The sequence below is a fragment of the Pagrus pagrus genome, assembly GCF_965226575.1.
Source record: "Pagrus pagrus genome assembly, chromosome: 4".
In the NCBI taxonomy this organism is placed as follows: Eukaryota; Metazoa; Chordata; class Actinopteri; order Spariformes; family Sparidae; genus Pagrus; species Pagrus pagrus.
This window is the reverse complement of record NC_140188.1, coordinates 13,996,798-14,017,874: the sequence shown is the minus strand read 5'-3', so window position 1 is coordinate 14,017,874 and position 21,077 is coordinate 13,996,798. Positions and strand designations below refer to the sequence as shown.

General features: G+C 42.0%; 1 protein-coding gene and 2 long non-coding RNA genes across 10 annotated transcripts in view; 2 read left to right on the top strand and 1 right to left on the bottom strand.

Moving 5' to 3' along the window:
• Window positions 1-1,037: 1,037 nt before the first annotated feature.
• fosb (FBJ murine osteosarcoma viral oncogene homolog B) lies at window positions 1,038-7,975 on the bottom strand. 4 transcript variants are annotated; one of them, XM_084351097.1, is made up of 6 exons: window positions 6,336-7,975; window positions 5,760-5,947; window positions 3,564-3,947; window positions 3,043-3,150; window positions 2,260-2,604; window positions 1,038-1,172 (listed from the first exon to the last, which is right to left on the bottom strand). In XM_084351097.1, the coding sequence occupies exons 1-6, from the start codon at window positions 6,397-6,399 to the stop codon at window positions 1,119-1,121; spliced, it is 1,143 nt and encodes a 380-aa protein (XP_084207223.1). In that variant the 5' UTR covers window positions 6,400-7,975; the 3' UTR covers window positions 1,038-1,118. The 4 variants fall into 4 exon arrangements, with proteins under 4 accessions (XP_084207223.1, XP_084207222.1, XP_084207220.1 ...); XM_084351096.1 differs by lacking the exon at window positions 1,038-1,172 and adding an exon at window positions 1,581-2,099; XM_084351094.1 differs by lacking the exon at window positions 1,038-1,172 and having other exon boundaries at window positions 1,581-2,604.
• On the top strand, window positions 1,499-3,679 carry LOC311256238. Of its 2 annotated transcripts, XR_014622460.1 has the most exons (4): window positions 1,499-1,587; window positions 2,008-2,103; window positions 3,031-3,143; window positions 3,596-3,679. It is a non-coding gene; the product is annotated as an uncharacterized lncRNA (long non-coding RNA). The 2 variants fall into 2 exon arrangements; XR_014622461.1 differs by lacking the exon at window positions 3,031-3,143 and having other exon boundaries at window positions 3,596-3,677.
• The window catches only part of LOC311256237, a 19,227-nt gene continuing 4,053 nt past the window's right edge, over window positions 5,904-21,077 (top strand). Inside the window, exons 1-2 of one of the 4 annotated variants that reach the window (XR_014622458.1) lie at window positions 5,911-5,995; window positions 6,161-6,274. This is a non-coding gene — a long non-coding RNA (uncharacterized lncRNA). Of the gene's footprint in view, window positions 5,996-6,160; window positions 6,275-21,077 lie in introns of all 4 variants that reach the window. The other 3 variants (XR_014622459.1, XR_014622456.1, XR_014622457.1) reach the window with 3 other exon arrangements.

The window sequence follows — 21,077 nt, the reverse complement described above, 5'->3', positions numbered from 1 at the left end:
GTTGCCAAATGAAAATACAATAAAATAATGAAACAATCGTTACAATGCAATAATAATAGTAACAGTTATAAGGAAATCTCCTGATTAAAAAACAAAACAAAACAAACAAAAAATAAACAAGAAACGGCAACGGTACAAATGAAAGCAGAGGTCAATGCAAAACAATCAAACACGCAAACAAACATAGACATTAAAATATATAACAATTGTCACTCAAACATACAGGAAAAACAAATTGTACAAATTCACAGGCAAAGAAAGGACGCTCACTCCACAACATCAGCCCACATGTTCTCCTCTTTTTGTTTCCAGGTCTTGCTTTGTGCTCATTCACCACATCAACCTCAATAAAGAAAGAAATAAACGGGCCAGGTGCCTCAGAGTGGACGCACTCACAATAAAACGCACCCCCGCCTCGTCTCCGCCGAGAAAACAGGGGAGGTACAGAGACCACTGAGCCCGGTGTTTAGAGGTTGTCTGAATCACTAGGAAAAAAACGTCTCTCCTCTAAATAAAGGCATCGGTTCACATCTGATTGATTCTTAGCAAAAAACACGGAGCTGGTGCGCTGCAACACAACGGCTGTATCTTCAGTTCAGAGACTTCAAAGCGATGGCGTGAATATGCGCATGTAGGCCCAGAGTGATGAGGCTCTGTGGTATGGAGGTGTTTTTACTGAGGTCACCCTTCCACACAGTTGGCAAGAGCAGATTTTTTCTTTCTTTTTTTTTGCTTTAACATTTAGCTCTCTCTTTGTTTTCAACATTTGGTTCCAAAAATCGATGATTAGGATGAGAGTCATCCTCTTCGTTTGTCCAGCTTGGTCGCACTTACTTCCTCCCATCCTGCCAAACCTCTCTCCATTCTCACTTTTAACCGACCTCACAACATGTGTCTAATCATCATGGGAACATTGAAAAATGGCTCAGCAGAAGACAGTGGCATCCGTCTTGCATGTAGCGTTCATCAATTATGCGTCTATGTGCGTGTGTGAATGTTTTCTAGCTGCTGTTCACTGTTTTACTTTGAGCAATGCGCTCCAAGAAAAAAGGTTCCTCTGTGTGGATCCATGTCCTTGCATGAGAGGGTGCAAAAGGACGCGTTAGTAGGGCCGTCATTCACTCAAGGTCCCAGGGGCTGGACGGGGTCTTCGGGCTCTCAGGGGTCGAAGACTTCAGAGAGAGGGAGAAACAAAGAGACAGAAGAGAAGAGAGAGATGGGCAGAGATGGGTCGCATGGCAGGAAGGCAGACGGCAGAAGACTTTTTTAAAAACGAGAGAAGAAAGCACAAGGTTTAGTGCAGGCTGTGATACTCAGATCCCCAACTTTCCAAGTCCAAGCAGCAAATGAAGAAGCAGAGGGCGGTCGAGCGGATGAAGGGTTAGAGAAGAGCGAGAAATCAGCTGTCTGTCTTCCACAAGAAAATAACAAAAGTGTCCTTCGTCCCTATTTTCAGATTTGCACAAATACATTCAGCGAGAGGAAGAAGGGAGAAGAGGATGGAAAAGTATGAGAGCAAGAGCACTGGAAAAGGGCCGACCGACAGAGGGAACAAGTTGGGGGCACTGGTGCTTGTTGGAGTGTAAAGTGAGTTTGTGGTAACTCACTCAATGTACTGTACATGTCCAAGATTGAGAATATTCTTGAGAACGACTCTGTTGATTCAGAGCACTTAAGATTGGCAACTTGGACTTGATGTGTTTGTTACTCGTTTTTTATTCACTGAAGTTGTCCAGTTGCAGGTTTTCCAATAACACAAACAAGGAATGATTTATTGTTTAAGCCCAATGATCAAAGTTAGATCAAATGTAATTCATGTGCAACTATTTCTATGGCTCTTAATTGGAATGCATTTCAGAATGTGTAAACTTTAAGCCAATCAGAAACAAATGATTGGTCTTTTTTTTCTCAATCTTTGAGACTGATATGTACTTGCCTCAGCCTCTACTTCCAGCGAGCATACTGTGTGTGTGTGTTGATATGTGTGCGCGTGTGTCTGTCGGTCAGTCAGAGTGCCAGCAGCGAAGGCGAGTTCAGGGAATCAGATGACTGCTCGCTACTGCTGTTCCGCTGGTTGGCACTAACCCCGCAGGCTCCCTCTGGGTAGGTGAACACAAATGAAGATGTGTATGAGGTGTTGTAGCTGCCAATGGCCGCAGCGTCATCGTTACCACCACCACCACCACTGTCGCTGGCCATGAGGCATGGCCCACCTGGTGCCGGCTCAGTTGAGCCATAGAAAGAACTAGAAAACTCTACCTCCTGCATTATCCCTGGCTGAGGCTGCTGCTGGACTTGCTGCTGCTGAACCGGAGGCTGGGGCTGTGTGGAGGCCGGATGGGCTGTGTAGGCAGGAGGCAGATAGAAAGAGTCCTCTTTCACAGTCAAGCCCACAATGGAGACAGGAGGTTGTAAGGTCTGGAGAGGGAGCTGGGACTGGAGAGGAGGGAGCTGCGATGAGCCTTGCTGAGGTTGGTCCTGGTACGGGATCTTACAGTTCGGCTGGTGGGCCACCAGGACAAACTCCAGGCGCTCCTTCTCCTTCTGCAGCTCCGAGATCTCAGCTTCCAGCTCGGCCTTCTCCTCCTCCAGTATGTCTGTCTCCTGTGGGCAGGTACAGGAAAGGAAAGAAACGGGGATATTTTGGCAGGGGACCAAGACAGAGGAGGGAGAAATGGGTGGAGGAAAGAAGAAAGAAAAAGAAGCAGAAAGAGAGAAGACAGGGGGGTTAGCTACACCAAACCTCGACTTCAGTGCTTGTGGAGGTGGATGTATCCATCCCTGCAGAAATACTTCCTTACCTGCAGCTGGATATGGAAGGTGGCTTATATAAGATCGCATTAATTAGGCTATAGAGTACCATAGGTACAATAATTTATCTTCAAGTCTATAATTGCCTTAACCACAGCTAAACACTCCATTGCTATAATCTTCTCTCTTATACATGTTTATTAACACGCTCCGCAATGCTATGGGAGGTAGCAGAAAGTATGTAATTATCATCATTACTCATTTTGGCAACTATAACAGGGCCAAGCTCACCGACTGCAGTCTGTCTGTGAGCTCTCGTCGGCGGTTTCTGCATTTGGCGGCAGCCAGCTTGTTCCTCTCACGCCGAACACGCCTCTTCTCTTCTTCCTCAGGTGTGAGCTAGAATGAAGAAGAAAAATTACACTGATTAGGAAAAAAGTTTTGTCTTTGTTGTTGAAAATACAAACATATTGCAGTCAGAGAAGACACCAGCTGCGGTTGTCCTGAGAGGAAATTTTCCCTTTTTCTAAAGAAGAATTGAAACATATTCTTTAGTCTAGTTTATGCCCTCCTCCCACATAGCCCTCTACATAGACCTGACCTCTGCCCCCATCTCCCTGTTTGGTACGTTTGTGTATATGAGAAGATCCCACAGTAAATAGGGAGGTCTTTTTTTGTTAAACTGTGCCCCTGAATGTGTTTGTGGATGTGTCTATGTGTGATTCTTTTGGCGCCCATGTCAATGATATACCTGCACTGCATATGTAACATGTGAGAGTCAACAAACAAACCACTCAAGCACACACACTTACTAACACACCAACATCTCCATCGTCACTCACAGACTCTTCTCTAGTGCGGCGGCTACGGGTTCTGGATTGGCGGACGGGGCCCGGAGCTGGGCCTGGAGTGTCTGAACTTGGAGGAGTGAATCCAGGCCCCGAAGAGTAACTGGGGCCTGGCATGTCATATGGGTCCACCAGTGACACCGGCTGGGTCATGGTTGTGGTGCCAGTGGACCCACTCTGCCCAGAGGCCTGGGAGGAGATGAGGGTTGGTTGAACCATCCACTGCAGGTCCTGACTGGTGGTGATGGCGGTGACGGTTGGCACGAATGAACTGGGCATTTCCCCTCCAACACTGGCCCCTGGCCCGCTGTCCACAATGCTCAAGCCAGCTCCCGCTGACACACACTCCTGAGAAAGAGCATTACAGACCATGTAAAGCTGCTGTAGATGAGTAAACACATTAAGACAAACAGAGGCAGGAATACAGGCAGGAACAAGCCTGAAACAGCTTGTTTTTTTTTTTTGTTTTTTTTTTTGCTTTTTGTGTCTATATTTGACAGGATAGTTGAAAAATTTACAGGAAAGGGGTGGAAAGAAAGAGGGGACAACATGCAGCAAAGGGCCACAGGTGGGAACCGAAACCTAGGCCACTGCCGCGAGGACAGGGCCTCCGCACATGGGGCGCCCACTAAACCGAATGAGATAAAATAGGTTAAATTTAACCTCTAAGTGCTGGTGCTGCTATCGAGGATCCATTATTATGAATGCACTAGCAAATGTGTAAATTAGTTTTTAAAATGACAAACAATAACCTTTAAATGTATAGAAATGGCATTTTAACTTATTGTGAGTGTGATATAGCTTAAGTAAATTGCTGGAACAAGAAGCCTTATTAGAGATTATGTAAAAAGGGTGGAAAAAATGGTTTATCTATTCATCTAACAAGAGGACAATATTATGAACATTACAATTAGAGGTGTAAGAGCAAATCAAAAATGGCAGTAGAATATAAATTAGGTTTAATTTTGGATTTGAGTCAGTGTTTGTTGCTGTGTCACAACTTTCTCCTGCATCACTATGTAGGCTCAAAAGCTCAAATCTGTCGCTCATCTCTTTTGTCTTATTTCAGACCGGAGGAGGAAATTATCGGCTATCATTAATATTCATATAAAAGCGAGTTAAGACAGTGGGACAGGCGGCTCTGAAAGCGGCTGCCTCGACCAATCGTGTCTCTCGAAGCGCGTCTCCCCCCTCCTTCTTCCTCCTCCCCCGTCACACCCCCGGTGTTCCCCTTGGCAACGCGACGTAGCACTCCAAAATAGAACAAGCATTTACGTCACGGCGGCCTGTGAGAGGAGAGCGCAGCGCGTGGAAGGAGAGAAGCGGGCAGCGGTGCGGGGCGGGGCTACGGCGCTTACGTAGGAGAGTTCCAGGACTGTGTCATCCGTTTTGCGGCGTGCTGTAAACGGAGCACGTTGTCATGGCTTGAGAGCCGCTGCCTGGGCTACCACCAGCAACAGATAGACGTACATCTATGTTGAACTGTTGATATACTTGACGCGACTTTTTTTTTATATATCTGACTGCAGGAACGAAGTCACACAAACAAAATGGCTTCCTTCATGATACAAACAAAATATGAGAAGTGCCATGAAACGTTTAGGAGAATCTGAGTCATAAATGATGTAAAATGTATCGATCACAATTTCAGTGCTTTGTTTAATCATGCTATATACTTTTGTATGATTATTTGATACAAAAAAATTACGCCACATTCCCACTGATTTGTTCTTCCTATTATAATGGAACATTAAAGGCTATGCTGTTTTGTCTAATTGTTATAAAATAGCATATACCAAACACATGGGGTGCTAAATTACCACATAGCCTACAAAACATAGGCTACATATTGTTATTTTATACCATATAGTCTAAATGTAATGGTAGCCTTTAAAATTGATTATGTAAAATATACATTTCTGTTTTGTCAACAAAGTATAGACTATACATTGTAAATCTGACCACATGTGAAGTTAGCAACAGAGCCCCCATACCCATATACAGTAGAGCTAGAGCACAGGTCAACGGGTTCACCTGTGCATAGGACCATAAGTCAGACCTGTTGCATCCATGAAGAATTTTTCTAATTAATTTCCATTCTTAGGTCAACAATGACTAACATTTTCTATATGCATCATTTTGCCTTAATAGTCAACATACCTGCGGAGCACTGGTGGTCGGCGGGCTCCCGAAGGAGTCCACGGAGGAAAGGTACTGGGACTCTATAGATGGAGACGAGCTTCCACGGGATACGTTGTCTGGGTCGCCGGGGAACCCTTGGTACATTTCCCCGGAGGGACCGAAAGAGAAAGTGACACCTGCAGTTACCCGAGAGAGCGCGATGTCACCTGCAGCGACAGGGCAGCGGCACGCACAAGAAGATTACTTAAGAAGAGGTACTGTAAGGAGAGAATGATGTTATGCTTAATACATTTCTGACAGAGTAAGTTAAATGAACCCTCCACCAGCGAGGCTATTCACTTTTGTCTGCATAAATGAATTGATCGCACTCCTACAAAAGCAAATCCAGCATGATGTTTTATACAAAACGACATGTTTAGTTATTTTCTGACAGAAATATGAACAGTAAGAAGATGTCGTGAAGGATATGTTATCGTGCAGACTGACGGGCAGCGGTGGACAGCTGTGTCTCACCCGCTCTAGCACGGCGATCCGTAAGCAAGCACTTATTTCAGACACTTCACTCGCATACAATCGATATTAATATTGACTTACAGTTGCTGATCTTCCTGTTAAACTCCGGTGAGATGCTCTTGGTCTCTTTCCAAAAAAGTTGCATGAAGAAGCTTAATCCAGTTCCCCGCGTTCAGGGGGAAGTGTCCCGATTCACTGTGTTAAGAAGTCCTCTCGTTTAGCTTTAAATCCTCGGAGCGCTGTTCTTAATTTGCGATTATAAATCCATAAAGTCCGTTCACGGTGTGCCGGAGGACGTTAGCTTTACGGTGTACAGTAGCAGATCTTGTCTTATGAATGAATCCATCCTCATCGAGTACAACCAAGGACTTTCTAGTCCCGCCTCGGAGTTCCGCTGACGTACATGACCATATTTGTGCTTGTTGTGTTTGGTATCCTTGGTGACGTTGAGGGAATCCCTCTCCCACTGAAATGGACCAGAAGCTCACCTCGCCGACGGATAATAATAGATGTTTTTTTTATACTATCACAGGCACGAGATATTTCTCACCGTCTGACAATTTCTGAGAGGAAATTTTAAGAAACTTCAGTGATAAATATGGAAAGTATCTATTTAGGACTACCTATGCGTCTATCTTGATAGGAATATTTTTTTATGTCATGGCCACGTCAAGAGAAGACAAAGTAATATTCCTGTAATGTCTTCAATATTTATAATCACTTCAGGAGTCAACATTTAAGGGAATCAACGGCCCAAATATGGACGTCAACATGATTATTAGTGAATAATTATGTCTTATAAACAGATGACATGAAACCCTATAGCAACCCCTCGTCTCAATATCATGTAGGGCTTAAGAAAAAGCTAAAAATGTCAGAAGATAGCCAATACAATGGTTTATTTATGCAACACTTGGAAATCTATGTCACTCGGGACGGAATCCCGTCTGGCATGCAAGGGAAATCCTGCTGTAAAGTTTCTCAGGACACGCCCTCGGGAGTCCTCCGAGCTCAAGAGCTTAACGTCTAATGGGAGGAAAGACTCCTTTTCATGTGTGTGAACACTCCCTGAAGCCAGGCACGGAGCCATTTCTGGACTTACAGGTTGAGAAATACCCTCAAACTGTACACAATACAGTCTGAATTCACCCTATATTTCAGTTAGATTAATGTTTTTATGGATTTTAGTGTAGGCAAAACTCTGTGTCATACAGCAGCAACCGCTGCCTCATTCGACCCAATGAGAAACATAAATCGGTAAACAGCAGTGTTGTTCTGTCATGGACAGTGGGCAGCAGTGACGGAAATCAGCGCCTGTCATTGCAAACATCACCCGGCCGAGCAGAAAGTGATTCATTATTAGAGCCTACATGAGGACACCAGTGGGAATGTGGCAGGTGGGAGGCTGGCTTTGGTCGGGCAGAGGGGGGGTTGCTCCGCAGGCTAAATGCGGGAAGACCGGGTGGCAAATCTTGAATGAAAATCTCAAATACGAGGCCCACGTTTTTTGGTTGTGATGTCAAACAATGTCACGGGGCGGGCATACTGCTGTGTCAGGGTCGATGTGTGAAAGGGCGTGAGCAAAAAGAGAAGAGTTGGGGATAACAAGTTAGCCTATTAGTCAGCGCTACAACAACGTCAGAGACGGAGGACGTTGTGTCCCATCCGGGGCTGCCGTTACCGGGGCTGTGCTGCTGAACCGGGATGACTAACTCCGTCTATGTAAGTTGTTCATGATGGGGAATTATTGAGGTGAATGGCTGATAACGCATGCGAACTCCCACATTCACGGGGAAACAAACGATAATAGCAGGACTTGACGGGGGGGGTGCGAAGAAGAGTAAGAAATCACGAAGATGACTCCTGACTAATACTGTTATCTCCGCTTTGTATGCTGATAAATATACAAAAAGACGTTACAGTGACAACCAACGATATGTTTTCCCTCGTGATACTGTTCAAAATATACAAAACAGTCACAATAACCACGTGAAAAGGAGATATTTAGGCAAAACAAGTAGCCGGCACCATGTGCTATCCACGGGTCTGCTGCTGCATGTGTGTAGCGTTCTGTCGCCATGGATACGCCGTTGCCTCTGACGCAAGGACGTATAAATTTGGTCTTTTTTGTTATGCCGCCTAGCAACCGGTTTCCGTGGTAACCGGCTCTGAGTGACAGACAGCAGCACGAGCACACAATATGGCTTCCGGATTCTTTCTGTGCTGGGAACAGCAGCAAAACTGGAGCACAGTACACCGATCTCTGTTGTTGTTTCGGCACGGGTTTCTCCGTCACAGGCTGTTGCTTTTCGTGTTGTAACGACAGTTAGTCACAGGGAAAGTTAAGTTGACGTTGTTAGTGTTTACTAAATGCGTATCTGTGCCCGTGTCCGAGCCGTAGCCTGTGAAATGCGCTCGCTGAAGTAATGCACACTACACAAATTCATGTTGATGATTTCAGACCGTTTTAATTTAATTAACAGATATGCGTCAGACAACGCAACCAAATAAGCCATTTTTGATGGTCTGGTAGCTACAGATGCTTATATTTTGTGCGAAAGGTGGGCAGTAATTATCTCTTACTGAATTAATTCTGCAGATTTTTCTCAGTCACCTTCTGCTACATTAACCTGAATGCAATAAAATCGACTTTATCCATAAGGATATTTCCCATAATACAAATGCTGCTTTTGTGGAGTTCTAAGTATTCATAGTTAATAAAAAAAACAATAAAGTAATCACAATTGAATTGTGTCAAAAAGTAGTTTTTAAAAGAAAGTGTCAAAGGTTCACTATGTATTTGAAAGCTTGTAATGTCTAAGTTGTGGGTATTGCACACTCTTCATCATACAGTGAGACAGTGTTACAGCTTGTTGAAGTTTAGTCTGTCATACAAAGACTAGACACTGTACTAATCATGTCTACATTTAGACTGTGGAGTAATTATGAGTGTAACCGAAACTACAGTCCTCTCCCTAAACTACTTTGTTCCTTGAGAGTTTGTTTGTTTACAACATGTGGTGGTCTAGACTCCAGCCGCCCCAGGTAAAAAAATAGATGCAGTGATGTCCGATGCCCCCGATGTGCTTTGTTTTGCTTGCCCCTGTCTCTATAGCGTATTTTCGGGAAGTCAGTAACTTGTGCTGCGCTCATGAGGCCAGCCCCTATTTCCTTTTGGAAGGCGGGCCGTGTTTGCCTAGTCTTCCTGCCCAAAATATTTGTTACCAGGCAACGGCAAGGCCTGTCCCACTTCAGAGTGTTGTTTACACCCCTTCTGGCTCCATATCCCAACAACATTGCATAACTCTCACAGACTCTCCCCACCTCACAGAGAGAAATATGATCTGTCTTTTCTCTCCAGCCAACCAAAATGTCTCATAGCCTCATACCCAAGGTTTTCTCTCAGCCCCTCGACAATTTCCTTTGTCTGCTGTTTTCACTGAGAGCTGTTCTTATTCACCTTGCAACAAAACTGAAACTGAAGCTAGGACTGTCTATGAAAAAGCTATGCTTGACTTGACTTGAGGCTCAGCCTTTGGCTAAAAATCCCTGAAGCTTAGTATTACATGATCTGTCAGGTGGGGGTTCAGGTCTTCCCCTGTAACCATTTAATAACACATCTATTCTCGTCTAAATCCAGTAAGTCTTTCTTGGCAAAGTCGAAGGCCTTCCTGCACGCCTATGTAAACATGGCTTGTCTGTTCTGTATTAACTGAAATACTGGAGTTGAAATTGAAGTGGAGTCCTGCATTTATTAATATTTCAGTTCACATTCAACCATAAACTTTTGAACTTGGGACATCACCTTTTATTCAGCAAAGCAGCTTCTGTATATTATTTTGAACTTAAATGCTATAAAAGAGACATGACAGCAATCCAATGTGTCTGTCATGATGGTGACTTTGACATAAAAAACAGTTATTTTTGTTTAGGTTTGTTTTTATGACTTGATTATTCATTTATTTACATGACATTTATTTTTGTGAGAAGCATTTGTGGCTTTTGTTATACAATCCTGTGTTGTATAATCCTAGTTAAATTGAACCTTAAATTTTGAATATGTATAATGTCTCAATATGTTTATCATACTCTCCCCTTTATATTCCCCTTTATACTTTAATTACTTAACTTTAAAACAGCCCTGCAATTTGACAATATTCAGTTTTGTTGGCAGTTTTAGATCACAGTTTGTGGTCCCTGTGTATCTGGCTCATGTACTGTACTTTCCTGAGTAGACTTGATAGCATGAAAAGAGAAATACATGCTTCAGCTGCCCTCCGTCTCCTTCTTTTTATGAGTGAAAAAAGAAAACCTTTCATTAATGGCAGAGTGCAGTTTCTCCAGTTTTCTGTCTTGCAGCTGATTGTGTTTTGTAGTTGTGCCACAGAGCAGGAGGGGAGCTGAGAAACTGTCTTCCTCTTTTTTAGTGAAAGCCAAATAACAAGCAAACTGCTGAGAAACTGACTTCACCTTCTCCGATTCCCCGCAGTGTTCAGTGTTGTTCGGACAGACAGAATAGTGGAGTCTTTTTGTGTTACTTGTTTTGTTCAAGTTTGTTATGTCATTGAAATTTATAACATATTCCATATGTTATTGTTTAATCATTGCAAGGGGGAGGAGTTGTGCTTGTCTTTAACCACTGGGAAGTACACCAAGAACACACTGTTTGTGTGAGAAATCCAGACCAGATGTTTCACACAAACAGTCTGGATATGTGAGCTCCTCACCTTCTCCCAAAAGATGAGCCCAGACACGATATATGAAGCAAACTCGTTTTATTTATTTAACTTTGTTTAATCAGGAGAGTCTTTCTGAGATCATGATCTCAAGAAACAGACAAGAAACATTCATGGTGAGGTAATCAATAATTAAGTTATTAAAAATAATTACAAGAGATATAAAAGACATCAGAGAGTAAAGCTTTAACATTTTCTCAAGGGAAATAAAAGAATTTAGCTTGAGGGCAGTTTCCAGTTGATTACATTTAAAAGCTGCATGGTGCCGGAAATCAGTTCTGCCATAATGACATATGACATATGAAATATCTAAGGTTTAGCAGTTAATGGATCACACAAGATTTAAATGAATGAAAAATATAAGGTAGGTTGTCATGATATCAGAATTTTACATTTTGATACAATACTAGTATAAAAAAACAATACTACCTCTTTCAATACCATGGCAAAAGGATAAAAACTTATATACCCACTCAATTGGATCATTTCTTTCTTTTTTAAATTAACAACCTGCACAAAGTGCTGGTACAGAAAGAGTCACAGAACTAGGGTTGCAGTAGTATACTGGTTTAAAGGTATACTGTGGCGAATGAAATTGACCGTTATCATACCATGTACATTTTCTTATCAAAGGTATTAAATTCTACTTCTACTACTTTGAGTTTTTATATCTGTCCAGACATAATATTTGGTCAAATTATAATTAAGCCTCTGTTCAACCAAAGAAACTTTGTTTATTCCTATATGGTCATAATGTAATACTTTATACCATGATACTGTTAAACTGATAATTTTTAGATGGTTAACACGTGGTATTAAAAGTATTTCAGTATCAATACTTTTGACAACCTTTTACACCTTAATAAGAGCTTTTAGCCTCTTGTTTCTATCACTGCCCACTTAGTGAGATATGATTGTAACACACAGTACGTAAATTAGTGAATCATCAACCTTCAGGCCTCAGCTTTCTTTTCACCACGATGGACCAGTACAACATTTGGATGCAGCAGGGAGCCTTTTCTTGATAAGATACTTCAAATCCCTCACTGACACAGCAACCCAAAAACCTCTTCGACTTTCTGCTGAGGATGCAGATGCAGCTTTTGCTTCAGTTACACAAGGATTAGACGCACTAGAGCGGCAGCCCTGTGGCACCACACACTCCCACGGACTCCACAGGACCCTTCGATAGACAGTCAACACCACAAAACTCATGTTGAGTGAAAGGAAAATTCCCATGACCCGAAGTGAAGAGCCGGTTTACATTATTTACACTTGTGACTTTCCAGTTTTTCTTGTTCGCTGCTTCGGCTCGCTTTTGTCCTGTTTATGTTAATGTACTTGTGTTTATACGGTGTAATCCTTATGACTCTCCAGTTAAATAACCAGCGTGTGTGTTTACAGGATCCCACACAGCACACACGCACAGCAAGAATTTACAGTGATCTGCGGAGAAGGTAAAACATTCAGTTGTGCATGCGTCACAGGCTCGGTTGTGGGCTCTTCTGAGACAAAAATGTTCTCACGTCATCTAATTTCAGTAGTGGTATCAGGCCTCCCTCCCTCATTCCCTTCAGTGTTAAGCAGGTTAGTGAGGCAATGGCTGACTGACCCACTGTGAAAAGGCTCTTGACAGTACTTGATGATGAAGCACAAATTAAAAAGCAGCTTGACCACTCTGCGTGAGAGAGGTTCTTGTACTATGGGAGAAAATTAAGATGATGCACTACAGTTTTTTTGCATTTTGCCCCTCATTACTCAACTTGTGTGGTATCATCCTAAACCCATCGATGTGCATCCACAAGTATAATCAAATTTTGAGTGCTTGTGCTATAATACAGTACGAGGCGAATGAGATCATTACTTAATCTGTCTCTAAATAACCATCTTTGCAATTGTTCACAGCGTCAGAACAATCGCCTGTCCTTTTTTTGTTGTTCTAAGTGCACCCATAAACGTCAGCATCGAGGTGCAGAAAGCGGAGCGGATGGCTCTATTGTATCATGCACTGCATGGGAGTCGGATGCCTAAAGTTAAATGCAATCAGTGGGTTTCAGTATTCCACAGCTCTCTGTGACTCAGACACAAGCAGCGCGTCAATCCTAGCCTACTTTCAACAGGCCCGCTGCCAGTCAGAGAGGCAGAGTGCCAGAGAGAGGGAGGGACGAGAGCATGAGGGTGAAGAGAGAATGAGGATGAGATCAGAGGGGGAAAGTAACTCAGTATATTTAGTCGCTGCTGGTGAATACAATGTTCAGGCACTGACTCAAGAGTTTTTCATTTTCAACATTTATACATATAATTAGTCACATTTCCTACATTTTTAACATATAAGTCCACTTCCTTTTTCACAGCAGACATCTTGAAGAAAAGCACAGATGTTACTGATCACATTAATGATGGCTCTGTTGTGTTCAAGCCTCCCAGTGCAGTGACACAACATGCACAGTACCAAGACACTGATACCAAAGCTGCTTAATGGAATTCAGCCATCATTAATTTTACAATTTGCACCTGTGCCACGTATCACATGAGCTAAAGTAACAAGCAGATTATGATTTTACATGCAAATGTTATCAGGACAGTTTTGTTTTGGCTCTTCAGTCCAACATAATGTATTTGAAATGAAACAATGAGTTTCTGATTTTAGGCTGACTTTAGGTCACTAACTTCACCCCTGGACAGGGGCTACAGATGAAAACTAGCATTTTGGCGATTCTGGCATATTTACAGGAATGTTTTTTCCACCACTGCTGAACTGTGTTTCACTTCTTTCTCATAAAAAGTTTCAATTACACAGACAGTTGAATTACATGAACATTTAGCTCTTTTTCACCCCAATTTCACCCTCTGCATCCATATAGCCATAGTTACAATACATAAGCTTTAACATTATTTTCTTATTAAAATAAGTGTTACATAGCTCTACATTCCAACAGTAATCACTGTTACAGAGTGTCAGTAACTCACGTCTCTCCTCCCCCTGCTCTTGCAGTGAAATAGGTTTACTGTGCCCAACATGTCATGTTTACATGACATATGTTGGGCACATGCTTACACTAACAAACAGATTTTTTCACAGAAATCCCACCAACCACAAGAGCATATTGATCATTGGATCAGTTGAAATTAATATGCACTGTCCCTGAGAAGGTCCCTGGCCCATTTACTTATAGTCCTGAAGGGTAAGAATATCTACAAATGCCAGCTCTGTTCATATAACACAGATGCAGTACTGAAATAAGTATTTGTAGTATTTTTTAGTTGAGTAGATATGGCGATACTGAAATATAAAAACAATCCTTGATTTAAAAACTCAAGTAAAAGTTCTAGTATTAAATATTAATATTATAGGATTATTATTACTGATGCCTTATTCTGCATGGTATCTATAGCTGCTAGTGAAGTAGAAGTATAGTGTAGCATAAAATGGAAATAATCAAGTGAAGAACAAGTACCTTAAACTTGTGGTAAGGACTAAAAACTGGAGAGATGTAGATGTAAAGTATCAGGTGCTCCTCAAGGACGAGGACAAAGGTTGAATGCAAATGAAAAGTAAAAAAATCAATGACTTTCCAGCTTACTTGCAAAGAAAGTCCATGGTACATGTAGGCAGTCTGACTGAGAATCCGAGGCACTCTGATAGAGTTTAATATCCTTTACTAATTGAATGGATACATACGCCGACATGTTTCGACTCAAAGAGTCTTCATCGGAGCAAAAAGTATGCAGTAAAAACAGCTGCTTGGATACCATCAAGTTGTCTTATGACAGGGTCACATGATAGAAATTCTGCCAGTTTAAATTTACAATAAAGATTATCACAAAGAGCAAAAATGTTCGTACAAAGAATATACCAAAAAAAAAGGAAAAGAAAGAATAACAGTTTTTGCTTATCATGTTGATTCTACCAATTTCAACTTTTACTTGAGTAAATGTACTTGATTACATTTAAACACTGGCATTCCAGATGTAGTAGGACATTTTTTATGCTTTACTCCAACACATTGGATTTGAAATTAAACTGACAATACATTTGCCTTAGAGTGCTGACATTTAGCTTTTATTTGAGGGTTATTACGTACAAATCCGACATAGAAATTGTTGCCTTTTTTGTCTGAGCCCCATGGGCAAAAGAGCGTCAGTGTGCTCTTTTCACCCTGTATGGATGCAAATATCCGAAACATCCTTAAAAAACTGCATTTAAACATCAAAGAAACTGTTTGTAATCTCATTTGCTGGAGTACAGCCACAACAGTCAAAATATATCATTGCTCTAATGATGCGCCCTGTATAAAAGCTTCTAAAACACAGGTCTATACTGTTATTCACCAATGACCTGGACCCCCCCTTACCTATATTCTGTTTACAAATGAATACGTTAACACTCAGACAGGGACTTTAGACATGGTACTTTTCTTTGCCTTACCATTTTGAATTAGGACCTAGTTATTTTGCAGTGTTTTTCACAGTGCAGAGAAAACCCTGCATTATTTATTTAGGTAGATTTTTGAAGACTTCTTCCACCTGGATGAGGAGAGTGGATGCCAACTTCATTATTCCCCCTACTCACTCTCTCTCTGCCTGTTTCTATCCAGAAGGCTTTGTTTCAACCTTTTTTTCCTCGGCTCACAGCCCCCCTCCCCACTTCTTCTTTCCTTACATAAGGACTGCCCTATTTTTTCAGGGACCAGTAAGTAGCAGGAATAAAGGGAGTGAGTGGGTGAGGAAGAGGGACTGATGGAGGGTTGGATCCAATGAAGAGAGAGGGAGAGAAAAGATATGGGGGTAGACGAGAGGACAATGTGTATGCACTGCACACGTCAGAAATACACAAACCTGCATGTGTCCCTGTCATCCCCCTCACCTCGCTGGCCTTCTCTGCCCACACACTGCTCCTTCACTCCTCACCCTCTGCTCCTCACCTTCCCCCTTTGTCTTCATCTTATCCCTGTTCTCTGCATGCTCCCTCTCTCTAACTCACCTAGTTTAAGCCATTGTTGGCAATCTCTGATATCACCTTCCCTCAAATAGATTCAGTCTCCCCCCCTGCGATTTTTTTGTGGCAGCATTTTCTCCACACAAGCCAGAACAGAGTATCTATCCATCTATCTATCTATCTATCTATCTATCTATCTATCTATCCACAAATAAATTATGATGTATTATTATAGATAAAGATCACACTTTGTCGAAAAGCGTGAACAGCTACCCAGCTTCTGAAATAGGCTTTTCTGTAGAAAAGAAGGATGGTTAAAGGTAAAAGACGGTAAATGATCTGAGTGCTTCTTCGACCCCTGTAAGTACATGACCCACTTTTTAAAAATGCTGCTTGCACAGTCATGCCTTGGTAATATGATAATATAACACTGTCAGGAGTAAAAAAGCTGAATAATTCTTCCGCCACCACTGAAATATGTTTCACTTCTTTGTCATATAATAGTTAAAATCCAAACAGGCAGTTAAATTACAATTGTTTTCACCCTGTGAGCTTATACAACCATGGTTACAACGCATTTTTATGTTTACTTTAAAAAAGCACTGACAAACAGAATTTTCCAGAAAAATCCCACTAAGCATAAGAGCATATTGGTCATCATCTCTCAGATCAGTGGAAATATCTGGACTAAGTTTTAACAGCCAGTCAACCAGCCAGTAAATTTTATGTAAACTGTGTAAATGATTATGAGGCAGTTGAAACCACATTTCCGCACAAAAGTCGAGCACAGCACACAGCGATGACATGGTGTTCAAGTCATGAATGGAATCTCAAATGAGTTTCGCCGTGGGGTATTTGAGTAACGCAGGCACGAACGTCTGACGGCAGCAATTTGTGTTTAAGTTTGCACATTCTTCCCCTCTGCGCACATGTGGACAGGTTTTCAGCTATTTTTTTGTCCTTTGTTAGCGTTATTTTTAGTTTTAATAGTTATCACATCATCGTATATTCGTCATGTGACATTAGTCACACTGTTAAATGATTCAAATAAATGATTAATGCTGCAAAAGAAGCAGCTTCTTGTTTAAACAGTCAGCCTGCCGAGGTCTCAACCAACATTCCTGTGTGAGAGGTTTACTGTGAGAAAAATATGTGTGTAAAGTGACTGCTGACATCAGTTCAGAGTACTAGCTGTGATCTTCACTCATACCGCCTGTCAGAGAGTCTGCTGAGAAAAATGGAAAACATGTAGTAGAAAATTCAAAAAGACATTTGATGTACACATTTAAAGTAGTGTTTCTGACATGTTATATTAAAGAGTAATCTATAGGCTACCCTAAAACAACGTGAAGTGCCCCCTTTCAGTGGAGAAAACATGAAGAGGTCTCCTGTAGGTTTCCCTTCCAGTGGAGAAAACATGATGAAAATCCCTCTAGGCTGCTCTTCCAAGCTGGAAAAACGTGATAAAAAAAAATGTAACGAAGTGCCTTCCAGGCGGCTCCTCCAGTGGAGAAAATGAATTCAAGCACCCTCTAGAGTGCCCTTCCAGTGGAGTTAACATAATGAACATAATGAAAAATGAAAATACTACTAATAAAATGAAAATACAATACAATACAAGTGCCTGCAGTGCCCTCTAGGGTGCTCTTCTAGTGGAGAGAACATGATTAAGTGCCCTGCAGGCTGCTCTTCCAGTGGATAAAATGTATTCAAGCACCCTCTAGAGTGAAAAAGAAAATGTGATGCAGTGCCCTCTAGGCTGCTCTTCAGGTAGAGAAAACATGATAAAGTGCCCTCAAGGCTGCTCATCCAGTGGACAAAATGTGATGTAGTGCCCTCTAGGCTGCTCTTCCAGTGGAGAAAACATATTCAAGCACCCTCTAGAGTGCTCTTTCAGTGAAGAAAACATGATGAGGTCCTCTCTAGGCTGCTCTTCCAATGGAGAAAACATGATGAAGTCCCCTCCAGGGTACCATTCCAGTGGAGAAAATGTGATAAAGTGCCCTCTAGGATGCCCTTTCAGTGGAGAAAATGGGATGCAGTGCTCTCTAGGCTGCTCTTCCAGTGGAGAAAACATGATACAGTGCCCACTAGGATGCCCTTTCAGTGGAGAAAGTTGAAAGATCTCTTGCTGTCGAAGTTTATTCATGTCATAGAGTTATATGAGCACTGAAAGTTACAGAAAAAAAGGAGCTTCAGTGAGATGTTACATCACTGTAATATTTCTGTGGCAGTCTGGGACTAAAGGAGACACCTGGTCACCACCGTCTTCAACCAGCTGCCATGTAGAAAATAAGCAGTAACAACAGGATAAGGAACAGAGAGAAGAGGGGAGAGGCGCTGTACTGTCGATGCAAATACTGCTCTTTGTATCTCAAATTATCCATGATCAGTCTTCACGACTTGTAAATAAACACGCACAATAAATACACCCTACTTCCCATGCCAACACACAGTCACATCTTTAAATACTCCAGCTCTGACGACTGAGGTAGCACAGCTCATCAAATTTATGCGTGAGCGAGCCCAGGCTAAATTTGCAGCCAGGGAGCCAACTTACGCAATCCTCCCTGGTCTCCCTCCTGTCTATACAATGGCTTAAAAATCTCACAGTTCTCAAACCATCCCAGCCCTCCCCAGATCTCCACTCCCACACCATACACTACAACTCCAGCACTATTCCTGTACCAGCCCCCGCCACTGTGCCACATAAATACCGGCACCTCCAAGAACAGACGCCAAGCCTGTCAGAGCATCATCACATCCCACAGGACAGCTGGGGGGAGGGAGGGAGCGAGGGGAGGACGGCGCGAAGAGAAAAGAGGAGAAGAGAGGAGCAGGTGGAAGGATGAGCACAGCCGCTGTCGAGAGAAACGAATCAACAGAGAGCGAAAAGACAAAATAAACACTCTCTCTATGAGGGAGGGCACACAGTTTACAGTTATATCCTTGTGGATCAGCCACAGACTGTTTCTCTTTCTTTTGATCTGACAGCGCTCTTCTGTTGAAGTCTTTGTTGTTATATAACATTATTTATGAGGACCGGGTAGATAACAATCATGATACCTGACAAACCAGAATCACCCTCACACCCATAATACCATTAAAGGCTTAACAGCTTTCATATAACGATTTAACTACCCCATTTAAGATAAGACTATATTGATCCTGCACCAGGGAAATTCAATTGTAAGAGCTTTTCAGGAGTCAGAAGCAGAGGGAATAAAGTGATTGAGTGATAGATAAAGATGAAATGAGATAAAGCAAGACAATAAAATAGAACATAAAAATAGTAACAATGTAAAGGTATATTGCACAGGATAATTTCACTGTATAAATATAATAAAGTAAAGGTATAGAACTTAGAAGTAGTAGTAAACACTTAGCTACATCACTGTATTGATAGATAGATAGATAGATACTCCACTAAATGTATATGTATAAATATACAGTTCCTACACACACTTGAGATAACAAATGTGACTTATAAACCAAATGACTGCAGGTGATTTGCTCTCTGAAAGAAGGTGGATACTAATGAGAAGTATTTTGAAATTTAATTTGCAGTTATTTAAGATCGCTTTGTAGAGATCTGTTTTCACTTTGACAGTAAAGAGTGTTTTTCTGTTGATACAATACAAAAATAATTTTAAAAGACACATTAAATCCTCTTTGATTCACGGTTATAAAACAATAACACATAAAAACTTCCAATGGGTTGAATACAGTATTTGTAAATATGTGCCATGTAAATTTGTGACATTTTATTTATCATTGGTGCCCCAAATCCCCTTTTTGTCTTTTTCATTTTTTCTTACAAATTGTATCTGTTGTGTTTTTTGTCTATTTAAAGCCCAACATGCCAGTTGTTACCAATTATCTGCTGAGAAATTCAGTAATACAGTTTGGAAGGAGATGATCATATTTTGGCAATCCTAATATTTTTAATCAACAATCAGTCTTTGTTTCAGTGTTGTGGTTTGTCATGTAGTGGTGAGATTCAACGTTCGAGAGAAAGAAAGTGTTTAATCTTAACAGAATTATTGAAGGGATGGATACATTTTGTTCATGCATTCATGGTCACCAGAGGATGAATTGTAATAACTTTGAGAATCCCTTGACTTTTCATCTTGCGCCATCATCAGGTCAAACTTAGAATTTGATCAAAACTTGACATCAGATTCGGCTGCTTCATGTGTTAAGTGCAAATAGGCAAACGTTAAATCGGCAACATGATACGCTTAGCAGCTGAACATGGTAAACATCTAGATGTTGGCATTATCATTGTCAGCATGTTAGCATTTTAACATTAGCATTTAGCTCAAAGCACCACTGTGCCAAAGTACAGCCTCACAAAGCTGCTAACATGGCTGTAGAGTCTTGTTAATTGGCTTTCCTCAAACAGAGGGTGACACTAGAAGAGTGGGCACATCTCATGTTTGCTATGAGGGCTGTAGATAGGCTACCTAATTTTACGTGCCTTGTTGAGGCTACGGTTGTCATACTGGTTGGCTTCCTGCAGAGCTGGAACTCAGACACACAAACCAGAGGAAGCACGGGGTTTTGAAAAAATCCAAATAAAATAATAAAGCAGGTTGAGTTGATGTAGAGGCCGGATGCTGAGAGGAATCTATGGGCTCACTCTCCTCTCCCTTCCTTTACTTTCTCTCCTCCATCACAATGTAGATGGACGGTTGCCGAGGACAACCTGTGTGCATTCACCTAACGATGAACAGGAAGTTGTGTGTGAGCAAAGGTGCTATTAATAGCCGCGTGTGTAGAAAGGACATTTGCTCATACGCTGAAGTCTGTGTGTGTGTGCGTGTGTGTGTGTGCGTGTGTGTGAGTGCGTATGCGTGCAGTCACCTGTGTGCAGCCAGTGTGTAACAAGGAGGAGGAGGATGCAGATTGTGAGACTCAAGTCAGTTACTAGAGAGAACAGGAGGGGGGGAGAAAGAGTGAGTGAGGGATGGATGGAGGGAGTGAGGGAACGTAGTGGAGGAGGGGGCGAGTGTGTGTTTGACGCTGTACGTGGCGTCAGTGCGATAAGAATAGAGATGGTGCGTGTAGCGCTGCTGAGACATCACCCTCACACCCTCAGTGGGGCAGGCAGTACTCACTCTGACTGTGTGTGTGTGTGTGTGTGCA